Source organism: Colobus angolensis, unplaced genomic scaffold (genome assembly GCF_000951035.1).
Source record: "Colobus angolensis palliatus isolate OR3802 unplaced genomic scaffold, Cang.pa_1.0 Scaffold285, whole genome shotgun sequence".
Classification (NCBI taxonomy): Eukaryota; Metazoa; Chordata; class Mammalia; order Primates; family Cercopithecidae; genus Colobus; species Colobus angolensis.
In genome coordinates, this window is record NW_012116099.1 from 1,703,082 (window position 1) to 1,719,731 (window position 16,650).

General features: G+C 40.6%; 1 protein-coding gene across 1 annotated transcript in view; it reads left to right on the forward strand.

Moving 5' to 3' along the window:
- SLX4IP (SLX4 interacting protein) overlaps window positions 1–16,650 on the forward strand; it is a 198,588-nt gene that overhangs the window by 120,990 nt on the left and 60,948 nt on the right. The window contains exons 3-4 of the mRNA XM_011948867.1: window positions 10,337–10,426; window positions 14,856–14,976. Coding sequence (XP_011804257.1) covers window positions 10,337–10,426; window positions 14,856–14,976 — 211 coding nt within the window. The remainder of the gene's footprint in view (window positions 1–10,336; window positions 10,427–14,855; window positions 14,977–16,650) is intronic.

The window sequence follows — 16,650 nt, forward strand, 5'->3', positions numbered from 1 at the left end:
AGACTCCATCTCAAAAAAAAAAAAAAAGAAAGTAGATGAGAAGATTCCAGGGAAAAAATACCACTGTGGGGGGATTCCTTAAATTATTTTACCTATAAACAATTCCTCTAAGTCATCCAGAATCCCCAAAGTATTTATCAAAGAAGCTTTGGTTTCACCCACAGAGGTAGGAAAATTGTGCTACCTGTCTCTCCTCTTCCTTCCTGCTTCAAGAAATCTCCCTCCAAGACTGGCCACCCTTTAGAACAATCTGCCATCCTAGATGTTGATCACTAGGGGAATATTTACAGGGGTTTTCTTTGACTCATATTTAGTTTGTCATAAATTCCTCTAACTCATAAACTGAAAAGCTTTTCTTTCATGTCAAGATTCTTTACAAATATTAAAGAATATTTTCTAACATGTTAATTCTTAGTTTAAAATCAAAGCCACATTCCAATGCCTCATGATCACACATGTTAGATCAAGTTGTGGACAAAATTTGTGGGCGCTGATATTCCTGTTGTTTCCCATACTCCACTTTCAGATTATAGATGCCATAATTGATACAGAACATGCTCCTGACCAGCATAAATGTCACTAAATATGAGTGATGCTTGTGTCCCAGCCACTTCACACCCTCTGAAGTCAGGGGCCTTCCGGACGAGTACATTACAGTTTCTGTCAGGTTATCTTTTCATTTCCTGTGCTTTCTTGCAGAAATATGTAAGAGGAGAGTTCATATTTTTACTTGTAATGTGGTATGATTACAAGCCATCTGCTCTTTTTCATAGAAGCAGTGTGTGGCCAGAGTAAAACCATGCAGAAGAATTATGAGGCATTTATTGACTCTTAATAGGAATAGGTGGAAACCTCTGCCCTACCTATTTGTAAATCTTGTGGAACTGACAGTTCACAATTCATTTAAAATTCTTTGGAGTTTGAGACAAATTCTACCTTTGGAGAAAAAGAAAAGAGAAAAGCAGCCAGTATTTCTTCCTTGAGCCTCTTGTGTGGCTGGCACGGTACAGAAGCCTTATGCCCACATTGTGTCATGTCATCCTCAAAATAACCCCATCAGGTAGTTTTCATTGCTGTCTCCATTTTTACATTGGAGGAACTTACCCTGTGTCTCAGAGCCACTGAGGCTCAGGGCTAGGATTTGAAGTCAGGTCTGTGCTGAACCAAGCCACTGTTTTACTCATTGCCGCACCTGCTGTGTCTGTGCCACTGACCAGTCGACTAAGGGAAGGTACCTGCAGGTTGTACTTGAAAGAATCATGTCCTGAAAACCATTAGGGAGGGTGTCTAAAGAAATGAAGTCAGTTCTCATCTTTCAAAGGGAGCCCCTGAAAACCTATTCCCAAATGTACTCTTCATGCAGTGATGGCTTTGAGAGTTTGTAATTCAGCCTGGATTTCTACCCCAGGGTCTCAGGGGCATATGTTAAATTTAAGCAGCCCTTCATAATAACGTGGTTGACCATTGCTTTATTCTAAGCAGTACTTTGCCTCCCATCTCAAATCTTACCCAGGGAGACTGTGAGCCACCCTATAGCACTCTGGGTCAAAACACAAAACTCTTTCTTAATAGGATACCAGAGGTGATTTACTGAAGGACGTCACAGCCTCTTACTTGATTTTCTCCTCCTTTTAGAAGCTGCTGTCTAAGTCATTTGTTCGGCTTTTCCCTCATCTTTCTCTTTCCTTTGTGTTTTACTCTTTATCTTTGTAGAATCCTTCCTAACCATAGTCATAAATCTGTTGTGGAAAACAAGTGATTGGGAAGTTACACGTCCTTGACCTGTAGTCAGAGGTCCCACAACAGACACTAAACAGGAGACAGGAGCTCCCTCCCCTCCTGAGTCCTTTTCTCCTCAGACAAGTCACACCTTCCCAAGCAGCCCTTTAACCCGAAAAACTCAAGCTTAAAGAACTAGTCATCCATTTGCAACCAAGGAAGTTCCCTTTAATGGGTCTGGATTCACATTGTCAACCAGGGCTTTGTGCTTGCATCTTGTCCTGCCTGATTGACTGGAAAGTGGGGAAATAGCCATTCCGATTCATGAGTGACAGTAATCTGTGCATACCTGGGGCAACCTTAGTTGTCAACCATGAGCTTGATTCTGTAGCGTTTTTTGTTCTGAGTTCAGGGTGCAGGTGAGAGGGAGATAATCCCTCCTAGAGAGAGAATAAGCCAGCTACTTAATTTTCATCACTGATGTATGTTTTCATTTAACAAACACTCTTCACAACCATCTGTGTGCCAGACCCAGTACTAGACATTGACAACCCAAAGGTAACAGAAAGCAGCTCCTCCACAAAGGCCACCTGGTAGGTGGCCCATAATGGACTGACAGAGGACAGCATGAGGTGCTAGTCTCAGTTTGGCTCTTTTATAACCTCCGCCGGAGGACAGACACTGTGTGTGCAAGTAGAATCCAAGTAAATGGTTGCAAACCAAAATGACCAGGAGATGAGATCTTAAAGGGAAGGCATCTTGAAGGCAGTTTGGTTCGGTCCACTCATTGTGTATATACAGAAACTGACAGTAGAGAAAGGAGGGTGGTACAACGCCCCCTAAACTGGGGCATCATTAGAAGAGATTCATGGTCTTTGGACTTCCTGTGCTAGGCCGTTCTCCCATTAGTCATCAAAGGACTTTCTCCAGGCCTTCTTTGTGTGTTATGATCTCAAATTCAGGCTGTGTCTAATTCCGTTACTGAGATTATGGAGTGTTCCTTGTACCCGACCTCACACGTATTGCCAGGTTGGCAAGGCACCGCACCAAACAAAACCCAGTCATGATCACCAGTGATCTCCTAAAAGAGAAAGAGTGCTTTTAAATTTCTCTGTGTTTCCAGAACACCAAGGGGTGTAGTGTCTGCCTTTTGGGTTGCCACGAGAATTAAATGCAAGAATGTACAGAAAGGGCTTGACACAGTGTCTGGCACACAAGTGCTCCATGAATCCTAACTATTGTTATTGCTAACTTGTTCACCATTAGTAAATTTTTGCAATTGGACTAAATATATAGTATATTCCAACAGGATGACTCTTTATTCTCTTTATTCTCCCATCTCCTGACCTGTGAGTTTACAGAGTATGCCATCCAACAGGTATGCTGGTTCCCTTTCTTAAATGTAAACTACAAGCTTGGATTTCCTGGGCCAGTATTTCACGTGAATAACAGGCCAAGGGAATTCAATTGGCAGAACACTTGCATTGACTTTTCTTCAGCTTTTAACTATCTGGATAGGGATTCTTAATGTCAGGAGACTTCTCTTCTTACCCTCACAGCTCTACCCCACCTCTCGCAGGGTTTATTGCTGTCATCCTCTCCTGCATTCTTTTCTTTCCCCTCCTCACCCTTTCTTCTCCCTAACCACCCCTCCCACCTCGTTCTTTCTAAGGTGGGGCTTTCACTGCTTCACTGCACTTGGGTTTCAGCATGGTGCGCTACAGTGGCAGCTTGAGTGTTTGAGCTCTCTGTACCTGCGTTGGAATGGAATTAGACAGGGAATCAGGCTGCCCAGGGAAGGGAACTGCGGGACTCTGTTGAGAATCCCTGGTGCAGTCACCAGGCACTAAGGCATAGGGTGTTTTAGGGCACATGTGGCTGCCATCGCTCACCTAGAGGGGTTAGGGGCCAGCTCTCAAATAAAGGGGAGTGGGTTCCAGGCTAGAGAGCCTAAACGTGCTCCCACATGAGGCTGGAAGTGTGTCCTGAGTAGCCTTCCACAGGCGTTAAATTTCCTCAGAATAATGTCTGGCAATGTGGAGTCTCTCAGATCTGGATGTGATTCCTGGGTCTGGCACTCACTGCCTGTGTAATCTTGGACTAGACCTTCCCGAATTCAACTTCCTTATCTATGAAATGCAAATAATCATCGTGCTCCTTCACCAGAGTGGCAAAGATTTAATTGAATGCTCTGAGTAAAACTTAGCACAGTGCGTGGAACATAGGTGCTCTGTAAATGGCAATCCGTATTTTAAACTGTGGTTGTTTAAAAATCACATCACTATAAAATTTTATGCTGTAAGATATATGCAGTTTATGGTAATATGAAAATATTTAATATGTTTTCTAAAACTTTTTTGTAAAATTTGTACTTCCAGGAAGAAAATTTCCATGTTTTCTGAGGAGGCCTTTAGGTGAAACTCCTTCTAGCTGTAGTATCAGAAATGATTGAGTTATCGTCAGCATGGATTCCTTCTCATCTTCTTGACTCTGATTGGTGCTGTATTTTTCACATTTGTACCTAGGAATCTGAGAGCCAGATGTTGCAAAGACTTGGGACTATGGTGGGAAGTTCGTGCAGGCCTATCATTGGTTTCATCTTACGTTTTTACCCTTGTTTGCCTTTACTTATTCTCTCCATTTTTAATGTTTGCCTTGTTACTTGAAGCTGCCTTACACCCTCAATGCCAGGTGGGTATAAAATGCCAATGATGATTTGTATGGCTTCTCAGCAACAGACACATGTATGCAAGCTGCCTCTGGAAGCCCCATGGGTGTGGTAGAAACTGCCCACATGCCTTGGGCCTCACCCTTGTCCTTTCTCTGCCTCACACCCAACCACATCCTCTTGCTTCTGCCTTCTGAGTATCCCTCAAATGTGCCCCTTCCCCTTCACCTTGAGATCACCTTGCTTGGTCTCTTATTTGGGTTCCTGCAGTGACTTTGAATCTGTCTGGTTCCAGTGATTTCCCCTTCCCCACCCATGCTCCACACTCCTACCCAAGTGAGCCCTCCAGCCCACCAGCAACCTCGGTCTGTCCAAGGCCCCTCTGTGGCCCGAGCCTTCCTGCCCCGTTGGCCCCATCTGCCAACAATGCCCTGTTTTTCTGCATTGAGACTCTTTTCCATCTCCAAAGCACGCGAGCTAGTCAGGCTCTTTCTCTGCATGGGGTGTTGTTCATTTTTCCTTCTGTACTGCTTGCCCTGTTTGTCAGTACTTGACTGCGACACCACCTTCCCTTCCCTCACCTTCCTCGGGCAGAGCTGTCACTCCACTCCCTCTGGTCCTTGGGTATGTGCCGTGGTCACACACGCCACAGTGCCCAGCTGCTGCCCCTCCCTCTCTCAGGGCCTGGCTAGTGCCCCTGTGAAACTCAGCAAGTGTTTCAGATGATCAATGAGTGCGTGAGAGAATGTGGGAACCTTTCTACATCTCTTAAGAGTTCTGAGGCTGCTCCAGAGATGGCTTTGTGGGTGAGAAATGTTAATATTTTCACCCTTATTCTTATATTTAATATAAACACAGAAGACAAGACCTCCCACCTCTGAGGACTTAGAAATAGTGTGAGTTGCACCTCTGGAATTCTTAGGAAAGAGATAGGAAAAATAACCAACACGCTCAGTTGGCAGTGAGTTTCCAGTGAAGTAATCCTAAGATTCTTGTATTCCCATTTCACAAAATATGAAAAATGACTGGTTGTTATTGGTGATGGCAGAGTTGTTGCTACTCCAGAATAGGGAGAGCGGAAGTTGTTCTATGATGTATCAGTGCACTGGGCCGAATAGGAATGGCTTTGTCCCCGGAAAGGGCTTAGAGCTCTCCCTTTGCAGACAAGGCTGTGATTTGCCCAATACTTGGGGCTAACTTGTTCTGTCATTTGTTTTTTCGTTTGTTCTTCCTTTCATTAAATATTAATCATTCACTGAGGGCTGGTACTGTGTTGATCACTGGGGATACAGGGTTGGCAGAGGTATAGACCTGTCTCCGTGGAGCTTATAGCCTAGGGTGGGGGCCTTACCTGGACCAGTCATTTAATGTAGAGATAAATAATCACATGAAGAATGGGCTAGTCCAGAGCAGGGAAAGAGAAACTTCAGAATACCTTCACAGAGTTGGCCACATTCCTACTAGGGTTCGAGGATGCATAGGAGCTCAACAAGAATGGAAGCAACGAGGCAAGGGGTAATGTAAGCCAAGGATGAAAAAGTCAGGCGCAGGAGACAGAGACGTGGACCTCATTAGAGGCTTGTGACTTGCTGCTCTGAGCTGCAGCAGGAGTGGACTGATCCGATTTGTAGGTTAGAGATTGCCCGGATATGCATTGAGGGTTCATCCAGGACACCGACAGATGTGACTGTAATCTTCCAAGTGGGAGAAGATACAAGCAACAGAGCAAGAGAGAAGTGTGTTGGAGAACTCTCTAAAAAATTAAAATGGACAAGATGCGTGACTGATTCCGGAGGGTTAGGGAAAGGGAGGAGTTGGGGGTGACTCCCTGGTTGTTGGCTGAATCCTCTGGGTGAAGGGGATAGAAGCCAGACCAGACCCTGGCTGGGGGACTCGCCACCCAGTGCATGCGATGTGAAGCTATTCCTAGCAGCCTGTTGATTGCTCAAGAGGTGGCTTGGCCTCTGCGGAGTGACCAGTTCTGGGCAGAGAAAGAAGTGATGGTTACCATGTTGCTCCTCTCAGAAGAAAGCTGGAGAGCTGATCTTCTGAGACTAGAAATAACCGTCTCCTAATTAAAGAGGAGGAGAAAGGGAGGCTGTGCTGCTGGTAGTGTAAGAAGCCCTGTTTTTTTCTTTTTTTCTCACTTCTGTTTTCTCATGAGAGACAAGAAGAAAAGCTTTGAGAGCAGGGAACTTTGGAAAGGCAGAATACCTCTGCCTAGTGTGGGAGGGAGTTCAGAGAGCTCAGAACTGCAGGCTATGGAGGGAGAGCCCCCTGCGGGGGAGGGGACTGTCTACCAAACAGTGGAGGTTTCCAGAAACCCCAGGAAAGTCTGATCACCACAGGAAGATTTGACAATTTATTTTTATAAAAAGAGACATTCTACTCAATCTGTTTATTTTCAAACTTAGATTAGGTTATTTGTGATCAGGATCACAAAATGGTGAGAAAAATACCAAATTGGACTTTACTATTAGGTTAATTCTTCAGAAACCTGCTGTTACAGTTTCAAGTTAAGTTGCTTAAGCTTAAGATCCCCCCCCACCTTTTTTTAAAGAATTTGTTTTGCGGTGGTGAGAGGGTTACAGGAAAAAAAAAAAACAGAATTGGTTTTGCTAATGAAAAGGTAGCAGTGAACTCGGTTTACATTAAAAAATCAGGAAAGAGCAACTGTAGGAACCTGCAATAAAATGTGTTGAGACATATTTTACCACTTTGGAAGGGCTTTTATTCCAGAATCCCTGGAACTTCAATGGGCTTGTGATTGAATTCAGAGGCCAGTGAACTTTCATGGGAAAAAGTTACATCTTTATAGTGACCAAGTTCTAGTAAATTTAGTTTTCCTTTTTATGATGAATGTAGGATTCATAATAAAAATATGAATAATATTAGCAGTATTTGTCACCATTAGAAATTATAGCTCTTTTCATATTGCATGATGGTTGTTGCAGATAATGAAGATACCATTTATGCTTATCACTACTTCAGATTTGTAGTAGTGCTGGCTCCATCACTATGTGACAATACCCAATACCTTAATAAACAAGTGCATACATTCCTATGCCTCAAATTTTTCTTTTGTTAAGACAACTGGACTTCAGTGTAATTGATTTTCTTGTTAATCCTATGTATTGTGTTTCATGCGTTTAAAAATATTATTCCGAGCAAGTTTCATCAGCTTCACAGTTGACTAAATAAGTCCATGGCACATGAAAGGTTAATATTCCGTGGCTAAGATCCTGTAGTTGTGGCATGAGACCTCCACCTGGTGGCAGCATACTCCTTAAAGGTTAAATTCTATAACCAACAGTTGCGAAGAACTTTAACAGTAGACTTGAGCGGTTTTCAAACATTTTTTATTACAGCCCACAATAAGAAATAGGCTTTCCATCATAACTGAGTACACACTTACTTACATTTCACAAAACAATTCTTGATCTTACCATATGACACATTGATATTTTGTATTGCATTCTAATATTCTCTTCAGTTCTCTTTCATTAAAATAAAATGCTGATTGCAACACACTGAACTGTAACACACTAAAGTGCACTCTTTTACATCCTAGGAAACCATCTTTCAACGTGCTTCACAGTTTATTACCCAGTAAACTTCATTTTGGTCTCCCACACATTTTCAGGGATGTAATACCTGCATTTTAAATAACTGCCAATAAGTATGAGTTCTTTTTTACACAGTGTTTAAAAATTGTTTATTATTGATGTATAATTTAAATATAGTGAAAGGAACTGATTACAGTGTATACATAACATACTCCGTCAATATACAGAGTATTCCTATCACATACAAACTTCCTTTGTGACAGTTCTCACTCAGTTTTTTACCCCCCTGAGAAATTACTGTTTTGATTCCTTTCATCACACATTGATTTTGCTGTTTTAGAATTATATATAGATGGAACCATACAGTATGTGCTCTTTTGGACTGGCTTCTTTTGCTCAACCTAATGTTTTTGAGACAAATACATGTTGAGTCTATCGGTAGTGTGGTGAGTAGCGTTCCATTGCATGAATATGGCACAGTTTGTTCTCCTGTTGTAGACTTTTGGGTTGTCTTCACTTTGGGTTGTTATAAATAAAACTTCCATGAATATTTGCATACAAGTCTTTGTGTGCACATATACTTCATCTCTCTTGGGTAAATACCTGGGGAGGAATCATTGGCTCAATTGATAAGTAATGTACGTTTAACTACAGGAAACTGACAAACCCATTTGCCAAAGTGGTTAGACCATCTTACATTTCCACTGGGAAAGTATGAGAGTTTGGGTTGCTCCATATCCTTACCAACATTTCATGTTATGTCAGTCTTTTTAATTGTAGTCATTCTGGTGGGTATTGTAGTTGTATCTCTTGGTCATTTTAATTTTAATTTGCCTGATGACTAATGATGTTGAACACTTTTTTCATTTTCTTATTAGCCATTCATTTATCCTGTTTGTGAAGTGTCTGTTCAAACTCGGGTTTTTTGGTTTTGGTTTTTTTTTTTTTTTTTTTTTTTTAATATCAGTTTGTAGGAGTTCTTTACATATTTTGGATACCAGTCCTTTTTGCCAGATACATGTATTTATGAATACATAGATACATTTCTCCCAGTCTGTAACATACCTATTTATTTTATTAATGGTGCTTTTTTGGTTAACAGGAATTTTTAATTTTGAAAATTTAACAATTTTACAATAATTTTTCTCAATATTTGGTGCTTTCTGGATCCTAAGAAATCTTTTCCTATTCCAAAGATCAGGAAGATAGTTTTGGCTTTTTCTGTTTAGGTGTGTGATCCATCTCAAATTAAATTTTGTGTATAGCGTGAGGTAGATGTCAAGTTTCACTTTATATTTACATTTGATGGTCTAACCATTTGTTGAAACTACTTTCCTTTCCCTCTTGATATATAGGACAGAATTAAAAAAAAAAAAAACTGTCCAGCCAAGGAAGTGAAAAAACTGAACCTCTGGGTCTCATAAACCGAACCTCTGGGTCTCTCAGACCATCCCCAACCTTGGGGTCCCATTCCTTACCAAATTAGTTTGTTCACAGTTATCTTGTGATTCTCAGAAATTACTTCACTCATATGTGAAGATTTATAAGTCAACAACTCTTCACAGGGTCTGTAACTGTGCTATCCAGTATGGAACCACTAGCTACATGTAGCTATTTAAATTTAATTTAAATTGTATTAAAAATTTAGCTTATCAGTTACAATAGCCACATTTTGAGTGCTCAGCAGCCACATATGGACACATATGGCTCTCTTACTGAACAGCATATATATAGAATATTTCCATTTTTTTCTACAGTGCTGGACAGCGCTAGCCTATAGAATAAGAACAGAGGCTTTGTACAGTTTTGTAGCATACTTTAATGAATTTTTTGTTTTGTTTTGTTAACTAGCATTCAGTATCTATTTTTCTCTTCTTGCTTATTTCTCATTCTTCCATGTTCCTATTTCAATTCTAAAGTGTACCGTCCTAGCCAATCCTTTTGTCCGTCTAAAAATGCAGTATCTTATATCTGTTCTTTGCTGCTTAGAAGAAAGAATTCCCCTGGCTGTGCATGGAATCATTCTTTTGTGGAGCCTACCTAGTACTGACCTATTTAACTTCTCTCAATGCTTGACGTCTTCCAACTGCTGCCAGGATGCCTGGACATCCCCTTTCAAGGTGCAGCCCAGAGACAGATTATTTTGTCTTTCCTGTCTTGATTAACATTGCATCTCTCCTTAGCATTTCTACTATAAATGTTAAACTTAGGAAAAGTAGTAGATTATGACCTGTAACCATGTTCTTTATTAAGAATTCTGTCTAGTAGTGAACTTTGTTGCCATTTCATCATGAGCAACCACATAGGAATTTGTGAGATTTTCTCTCATTGTTTGCTGGGCATGAGCTGCACAGACACTGACTCTGCCATTAATGTCTTTCAGTGTGGGAATTTTGCTGTCCTCGTGGATCTTCATATCTTGCCGCAAGGTTCAAACAAAGATACAAGCTGGTTTTCTGAACAGAAGAAAGAGGTACAACAAAACTTTCTGCTGTTTAATTGCAAATAGCTGCTGCTGCTGCTACAAGAAATATTAGCTTTTTCCAGCTTTCATTTCTATTAGTGGGGGAAAATGTTGAGTATTTAATTCTTGAAAAACAATTTTATTCCCGATGACAGACACATATGCGCCCACTTTTTTTTTTTCCTTCAGAAACTGACACATTCATACACTTCATATGATACTGTATTATTTAAGCCACACATTTTATACCTCTTTGTTTTGGGGAAAGGAGTCTATATATTAAAAAAGAGAAGAAGAAGAAGTTAAAGTGACTGTTGCAGGTAATCAGGGATTTTAACCTGACTGGTTGTGAAGGATAGCCTGAGCACCTGAAGCAGGTGTGGCGTTTAACACAAGGCTGAACCTTCACACCCATCTTAAAGCCTCAGCTTTTATTTTCTATCATCCTTGTATTATCATGAGCCTTTGACAAGTGAGGAGATACTTGACCACTTCTCACAGTGGTCAGTCAGGAAAGCCAGTAGCCGGGGGCTTAGCAGAGCATGATGTTGGACTTCACTGAGCCTCAGCCTCCTCATCTGAAAGTGAAGAGGTTTGCCTAGATGCCAGATCCACTCCTGGTTCTAAGTTTCAACAATCCCACCCAAGTGCTGCTTGTGGTGGAGGCTTACAAGCTGCACTGAACTCTCACCATTACTTTGCCTCCTTCTCCAATCCCTGCTCTCCAGAGAGCAAGAGTAACCAGCTTGTGGCTTTTACATACCTTTAAACATATCATTATCCATGATGTCCATTTATCACAGTTGCTTTTTAGAGTGAGAAATAAAAATAAAATGTGTTAAAATATAGTATATGCAGAAGAAACTATTGACAGTGGTGGGGGGGGAAAAAAAAGGCCACCCTTTTCTGTGATAATTGCTTTTAATCAGCTTTTGGAGATCACCAGAAAAGAGATCCCCACCTCCCAAAAAAGATTTTATAGGATAATACATTTTCATTCAAAGGATAATATTATCAAGATTTTACTGTCATTATTTTGCAAAGAATACCTGGTGACCTAAAGTTGAGGAAAGGAAGGCACAAGGTTCTGTATGGCGGGATTTATCATTCAGGTAAAGAACTGTAGACTCTCCTCTTCATGACTTTTAAATATTTAGCAAGTCAATCAACATCTCCTACTGCCACTTACCTTCATATAATTCCACTCTTTAGCTTACTAACACATGTTGCTGTGATTCAAAACTGTTCGCTCGTTTCCCCAAAGTGACCAATAGTCACCCAAGGGGACCTCACCCCGAGATCTTCTGACTTGGCTTAATGTTTTATTAACAGTGTTATAAATCCACCATTCCAGGCCTGTTCTCCATTCCCTTTCAGCTTTGGCACCTTAGACCTTTATCAGCCTTAGACCTTTCTTGTTAATATTGAGTCCGTTTTGCCCAAGATTCAGTTAATTTGGAATACTTTAAAATAAAGCCCTGGGTGTGTGAATCACCTCATAGCCAAAGCATGAGGCTAGGTTGTTTTTTTTTTTTTTTTTTTTTTTTTTTAGGAGCCACATGCAGCTGCGTGGATGTTCATAGTACCTACTTGAGGGCAGCAGGGCATGACTTAGCAAAGCTGCACAGTGCATGACAGGACCTGCAGAGCAGTACTGTGCTGGCAGCTGCAAGGGGCAGGTCGCTCTAGCAAGCTGATTTTGCCACTCAAAACCAAATAGTCAATTTGCTGCTGCTTCTTTAATTTGCCCTTTTAAAATGTGTATTGGCTAGGCGCAGTGACACACACTGTAATCCCAGCACTTTGGGAGGCTAAGGCGGGCGGATTGCCTGAGCCCAGGAGTTCAAGACCAGCCTGGGCAACATGGTGAAACCCCATCTCTGTAAAAAATAAAAAAGGAGCCAAATATGGTGGCTTGTGTCTGGAGTCCCAGCTACTCTGCAGGGTGCGGTGGGAGGATCACTTGAGCCCAGGAGGTTGAGGCTGCAGTCAGAGCTGTGATCATGCCACTGAACTCCACCGTGGGCGGCAGAGTGAGACCCTGTCTCAAAAAAAACAAAAACAAAAACCAAAACATTCGCTGACGTTAAAATTCCTCTGGGATCATTTGTGTGTGTACGAAAGGAGAAAAGCTAGTTGAGGAAAGGCTATGACTTTAGCTTACGTTCAGTGTCCCCAGGCTTTCATCTGTTTTATCATTGGATCCTCTCATGATTGGGACTTCATGAGCAACCAATTTGATTGCATTTTAACAGCCATTTTATATCGTGAAACCCTGAGAATATCCAGTTCCTTTTTAGAAAGAAGAACTAATTACATGTATTAACCATATGTTTATTTTGAGTGCAGCACGAGTAGTCTTTGTACCCAAACAGTTGAACTCAAACTGTTCCATTTGTAAACTTGAGGAAGCGAGCACAGCCCGTTAGCCTAGAGATGCCCTGTGTATCTCTCTCTTGCGCACTGATTTTAACTTGTTCTTCTTGTCTGCCCCTCAAAGGTAGCTGAGAAGTTTTCTTTTCTCGCATTGTTGTGGTTCTGAAGAGAAAGCTTCGCTAAGTGTGGTGTGGTCAGTTACTGGTGTCTGTCACACTGCACTTGGTCTACCTTCCATTCGTCAAACTGACTCACGGAAGGAAAGCCCCATAGCTAGAGGGAGAAAATTTGTGCGTATGAGCCTTTGCTTTATTTTTGTCATACTATTTTTAGTTTTAGCCTTATAGGGCATTTATGGCCAAATTTTAGCAATCCTTGTTTCCATGTATGTCTTTCACATATTTTCTAGTGCAGTCATAGTTGAACTCTGCATGTGAAGCAAAATTCTTTAATTGTTTAAAAAAAAAAAAAAAAACCTATGAGGCGGCAAGGCTGCCTTTTTGTTGTGTGAACCATGCCGAAACACTCAACTGTAAAGGGACGTCTCTGTATTCCGTGCGGCCCTGCATCTCTGGGCTGCAACATGAAAAGCAGGAGAGAGGAAACCAGTGTTTGTGTTTTATCTAGAAACTCACACTCATGAGTTAAATCAAGGGTTTTCTGCACTGTTTGAGGGATATAGTAAGTGTTAGTAATAAAGGAACAGTTTTGCTATCACTGCTCCTCAGAACAGCTAAAAATTTTGTTGTTTTAATTTGTGAAGATTCTAAGAGCTGAGATGACATTGCAAGAAACCAGCAAAACAGGTTTGAGGTGACCTGGGCAACTCTGAGTTTGCTGCAGTCTTTGGGAATTAAACAGGAATCATCAGTCCTTAGACATCAGTTCTTAATTTAAATTAAGAAATTTAGATTTGTATGTTATTTTACTCTCTTTTTCTATATTAGGTTACAATTTCCTGTTAGTGCAGGAAACAACTTCAAAGAGTATCTTCCCATTGTGTGGTTGGGCTTAAATTTTTGTTTACCTTTGCCATAAATAACACCAAAACAATAAAACAATTATATTTATAAGTCATAAAACAATTGACATATCCAGAAACTTACTAGTGATAAGGTATACTGAAATTGAATTAAAACCATGTGTTTCTGTTGCCTAATAAGTGTTCATCTACTTTAGAGAAATTACATTATTTTCACTGTTAATACATGAGTGTAGTGCATTTTTACAAAAACAAACTGGCATATACAGTATCATCAGGAGCGTAGAAGAAAATAGGATTAGTGATTTCCAGTTCTCTGCTTAACTCACTGCTTAACAGTTTCCTTCTTCGGTAGATTTGTAAACTCAAGACCAGAAACTAATGAATGATGGTGTTTAGATTTTTTAAAATTTTTAGACCAAGTTTGAAAAATGGTACAGTTTACATAAAAATTAATGTTTCTGACTCCTTTTGAACAAAGATTTAGCAACACTGTGCCTGTAAACATGAAACAGTCCCCTGAAACCATGGGCGGCTGCTTGCTGTTGACTGGGCTGTGGTGTGGGTTCCCCATGCCGTTGCACCAGCAGTGGATGAATATGCCCTTACTCCTGGCCCCGTCCCTGTCTACAGTCCCCTGGCTGGCCACACTGGGTGTTTCCCTGGGGCCCTGATGCCAGCCAGTGTTGGCTCTTCTTGACTTATTTCTTCTATTTGTCATAGTAGAACTGATTGATACTTACATGAAAGCATTCTTTACCACACTTACTACCTCCTCACCCTGATGTTTACATTGAAGTGTTTTTATCTTTCTTTTAGAAATATGAAACTGAGGCAGAAAGAAATGAAATGACTTTCCCAGATCACACAATGAGCCAACATCATGGTTTCGAGCAAACTTCAGTAGCAAATTTAAATTTGTGATGTTATTCATGAGCACACATGACATTCCTTTCAACATTCATAGCTAAATTAAAAAGCAAACAAAATGAAATGTTCATTGTTGACTTTTTAATAGATATCATGTTAACTTTTTTGCATTAAATTCTAAGGTTATATCTAATTTTTTATTCGCTTTAGGAAGTCTGTTTACTGTTAAAAGAAACCATTGATTCAAGAGTTCAGGAGTACTTGGAAGTTCGCAAACAGCACAGGCCATCAAATGCAGAATTCACAAGATCCAGTCCCTTGTCCTTAAAAGGTAGGCACAGAGCACTTTCATTTTGGACAAAAAATAAATAGAATTTCTGCTCTGTAGAGATGGCAATTATGTTTGACTCTGACTGTCATGTTAGTATAGTGATACATTTTAAAAATATGTCCTAATGAAGATACTTTGTTTGGGTAAAGAAAATTAACCAGAGTCCTCAGAACTTTTAATGATAGCAAAATGTATAAAAATAGCAAATAAAACATTCCTAAGGAAACTGTAAATTCTTTAAAGGATTGTTTTTTATTTTTAAGTTTTTTTTTTTTATTTTTAGTAGACATGTAATAATTATACATATTTATAGGATACAGAGTGATAGTTTGATACAGGTATACAATGTGTAATTTTCAAATTAAAGTAATTAGCATATCTATCACCTGAACATTTATCATTTCTTTGTTGCAAGCATTTAAAATCCTCACTTCTGTTTTTTTTTAAATATACAATAAATTAATGCTAACCATATTTACCCTATAGTGCTATAGAACACTAGAACTTACTCTAGTAGTAATCTTATATCCATTAACTAACCTCTTCCTATCCTTCCCTTCCCCATCCTTCCTAGTCTTCTAATACCCACAACTCTCTCCAATTGTATGAGCTCAATTTTTTTTAATAGCTTCTACATATGAGTGAGAACATGTGATATTTATTTTCTTATTTTCTGATTATATCATCAAATTTTAGTATGTCTATATATCTCCTTTTTTTTCTTTTCTTTTTTTTTTTTTTGGTTACAGTAGTAACTTCTTAAGTGGTGATTTGTGAGATTTTGGTGCACCCATCACCCAAGCAGTATACACTAAACCTGATTTGTAGTCTTTTATTCCTCACTCCCTTCCCACCCTTTCCCTCCGAGTCCCCAGTCTATTGTGCCATTCTTATGCCTTTGTATCCTCATAGTTTAGCTCCCACTTAAGAGTTTAGCTTTCCATTCCTGAGTTACTTCACTTAGAAAAATAGTCTCCAGTCGCATCCAGGTTGCTGAGAATGCCATTAATTCATTCCTTTTTATGGCTGAATTGTATTCCATTGTGTGTGTGCCTGACTTACTTCACTTAATTTCCTTTGGGCTCATCCATGTTGCTATTGAAACAGGAACAAATACCTTATCCCCACACAGGGTGTGTGATGGGAGTGTGGCTCGCTTCATCAGTGCCCTGCAGCTCAAACCCTCAGGGGAATATACAGAACGGGCAGTTCGTAGGGAGCATGGACTCCAACCCTACAGCAGCAGCAGCATCTAGGATTGTGTGTGTTTACATGTCCTGAAGCCCCAGTGGGCGTGTGTTACAATGTGCTTTTTCAGTTTAGCCGTCTTAATCAGCTCAGTTAGGCCCTCTGCCTTATCTCAAGGACAGAGGGCTTTCTGTATCCCAGGTTCTTGCCTTCGTGTACCGGAAATATTGGATCACACGTGGGCTTAGAGAATGGGTGCAAGGTTTTATTGAATGGAGGTAGCTCTCAGCCAGGTGAATGGAGAGGCCAGAAGGGATCGAGTGGGAAGGTGGTCTTCCCCTGGAGCTGGGCCTCCCAGCTGCCGGACTCTCTGACTGCCCCTGGCAAAATTTCTCGTTATTCCGCTGTCAATGGCCTGCTGGAGTCTGCTGGTGCCTGTCGGAACAACTTCTTCCGTTCCTCTGCTCCTGTTGACGTCCAGCCGCC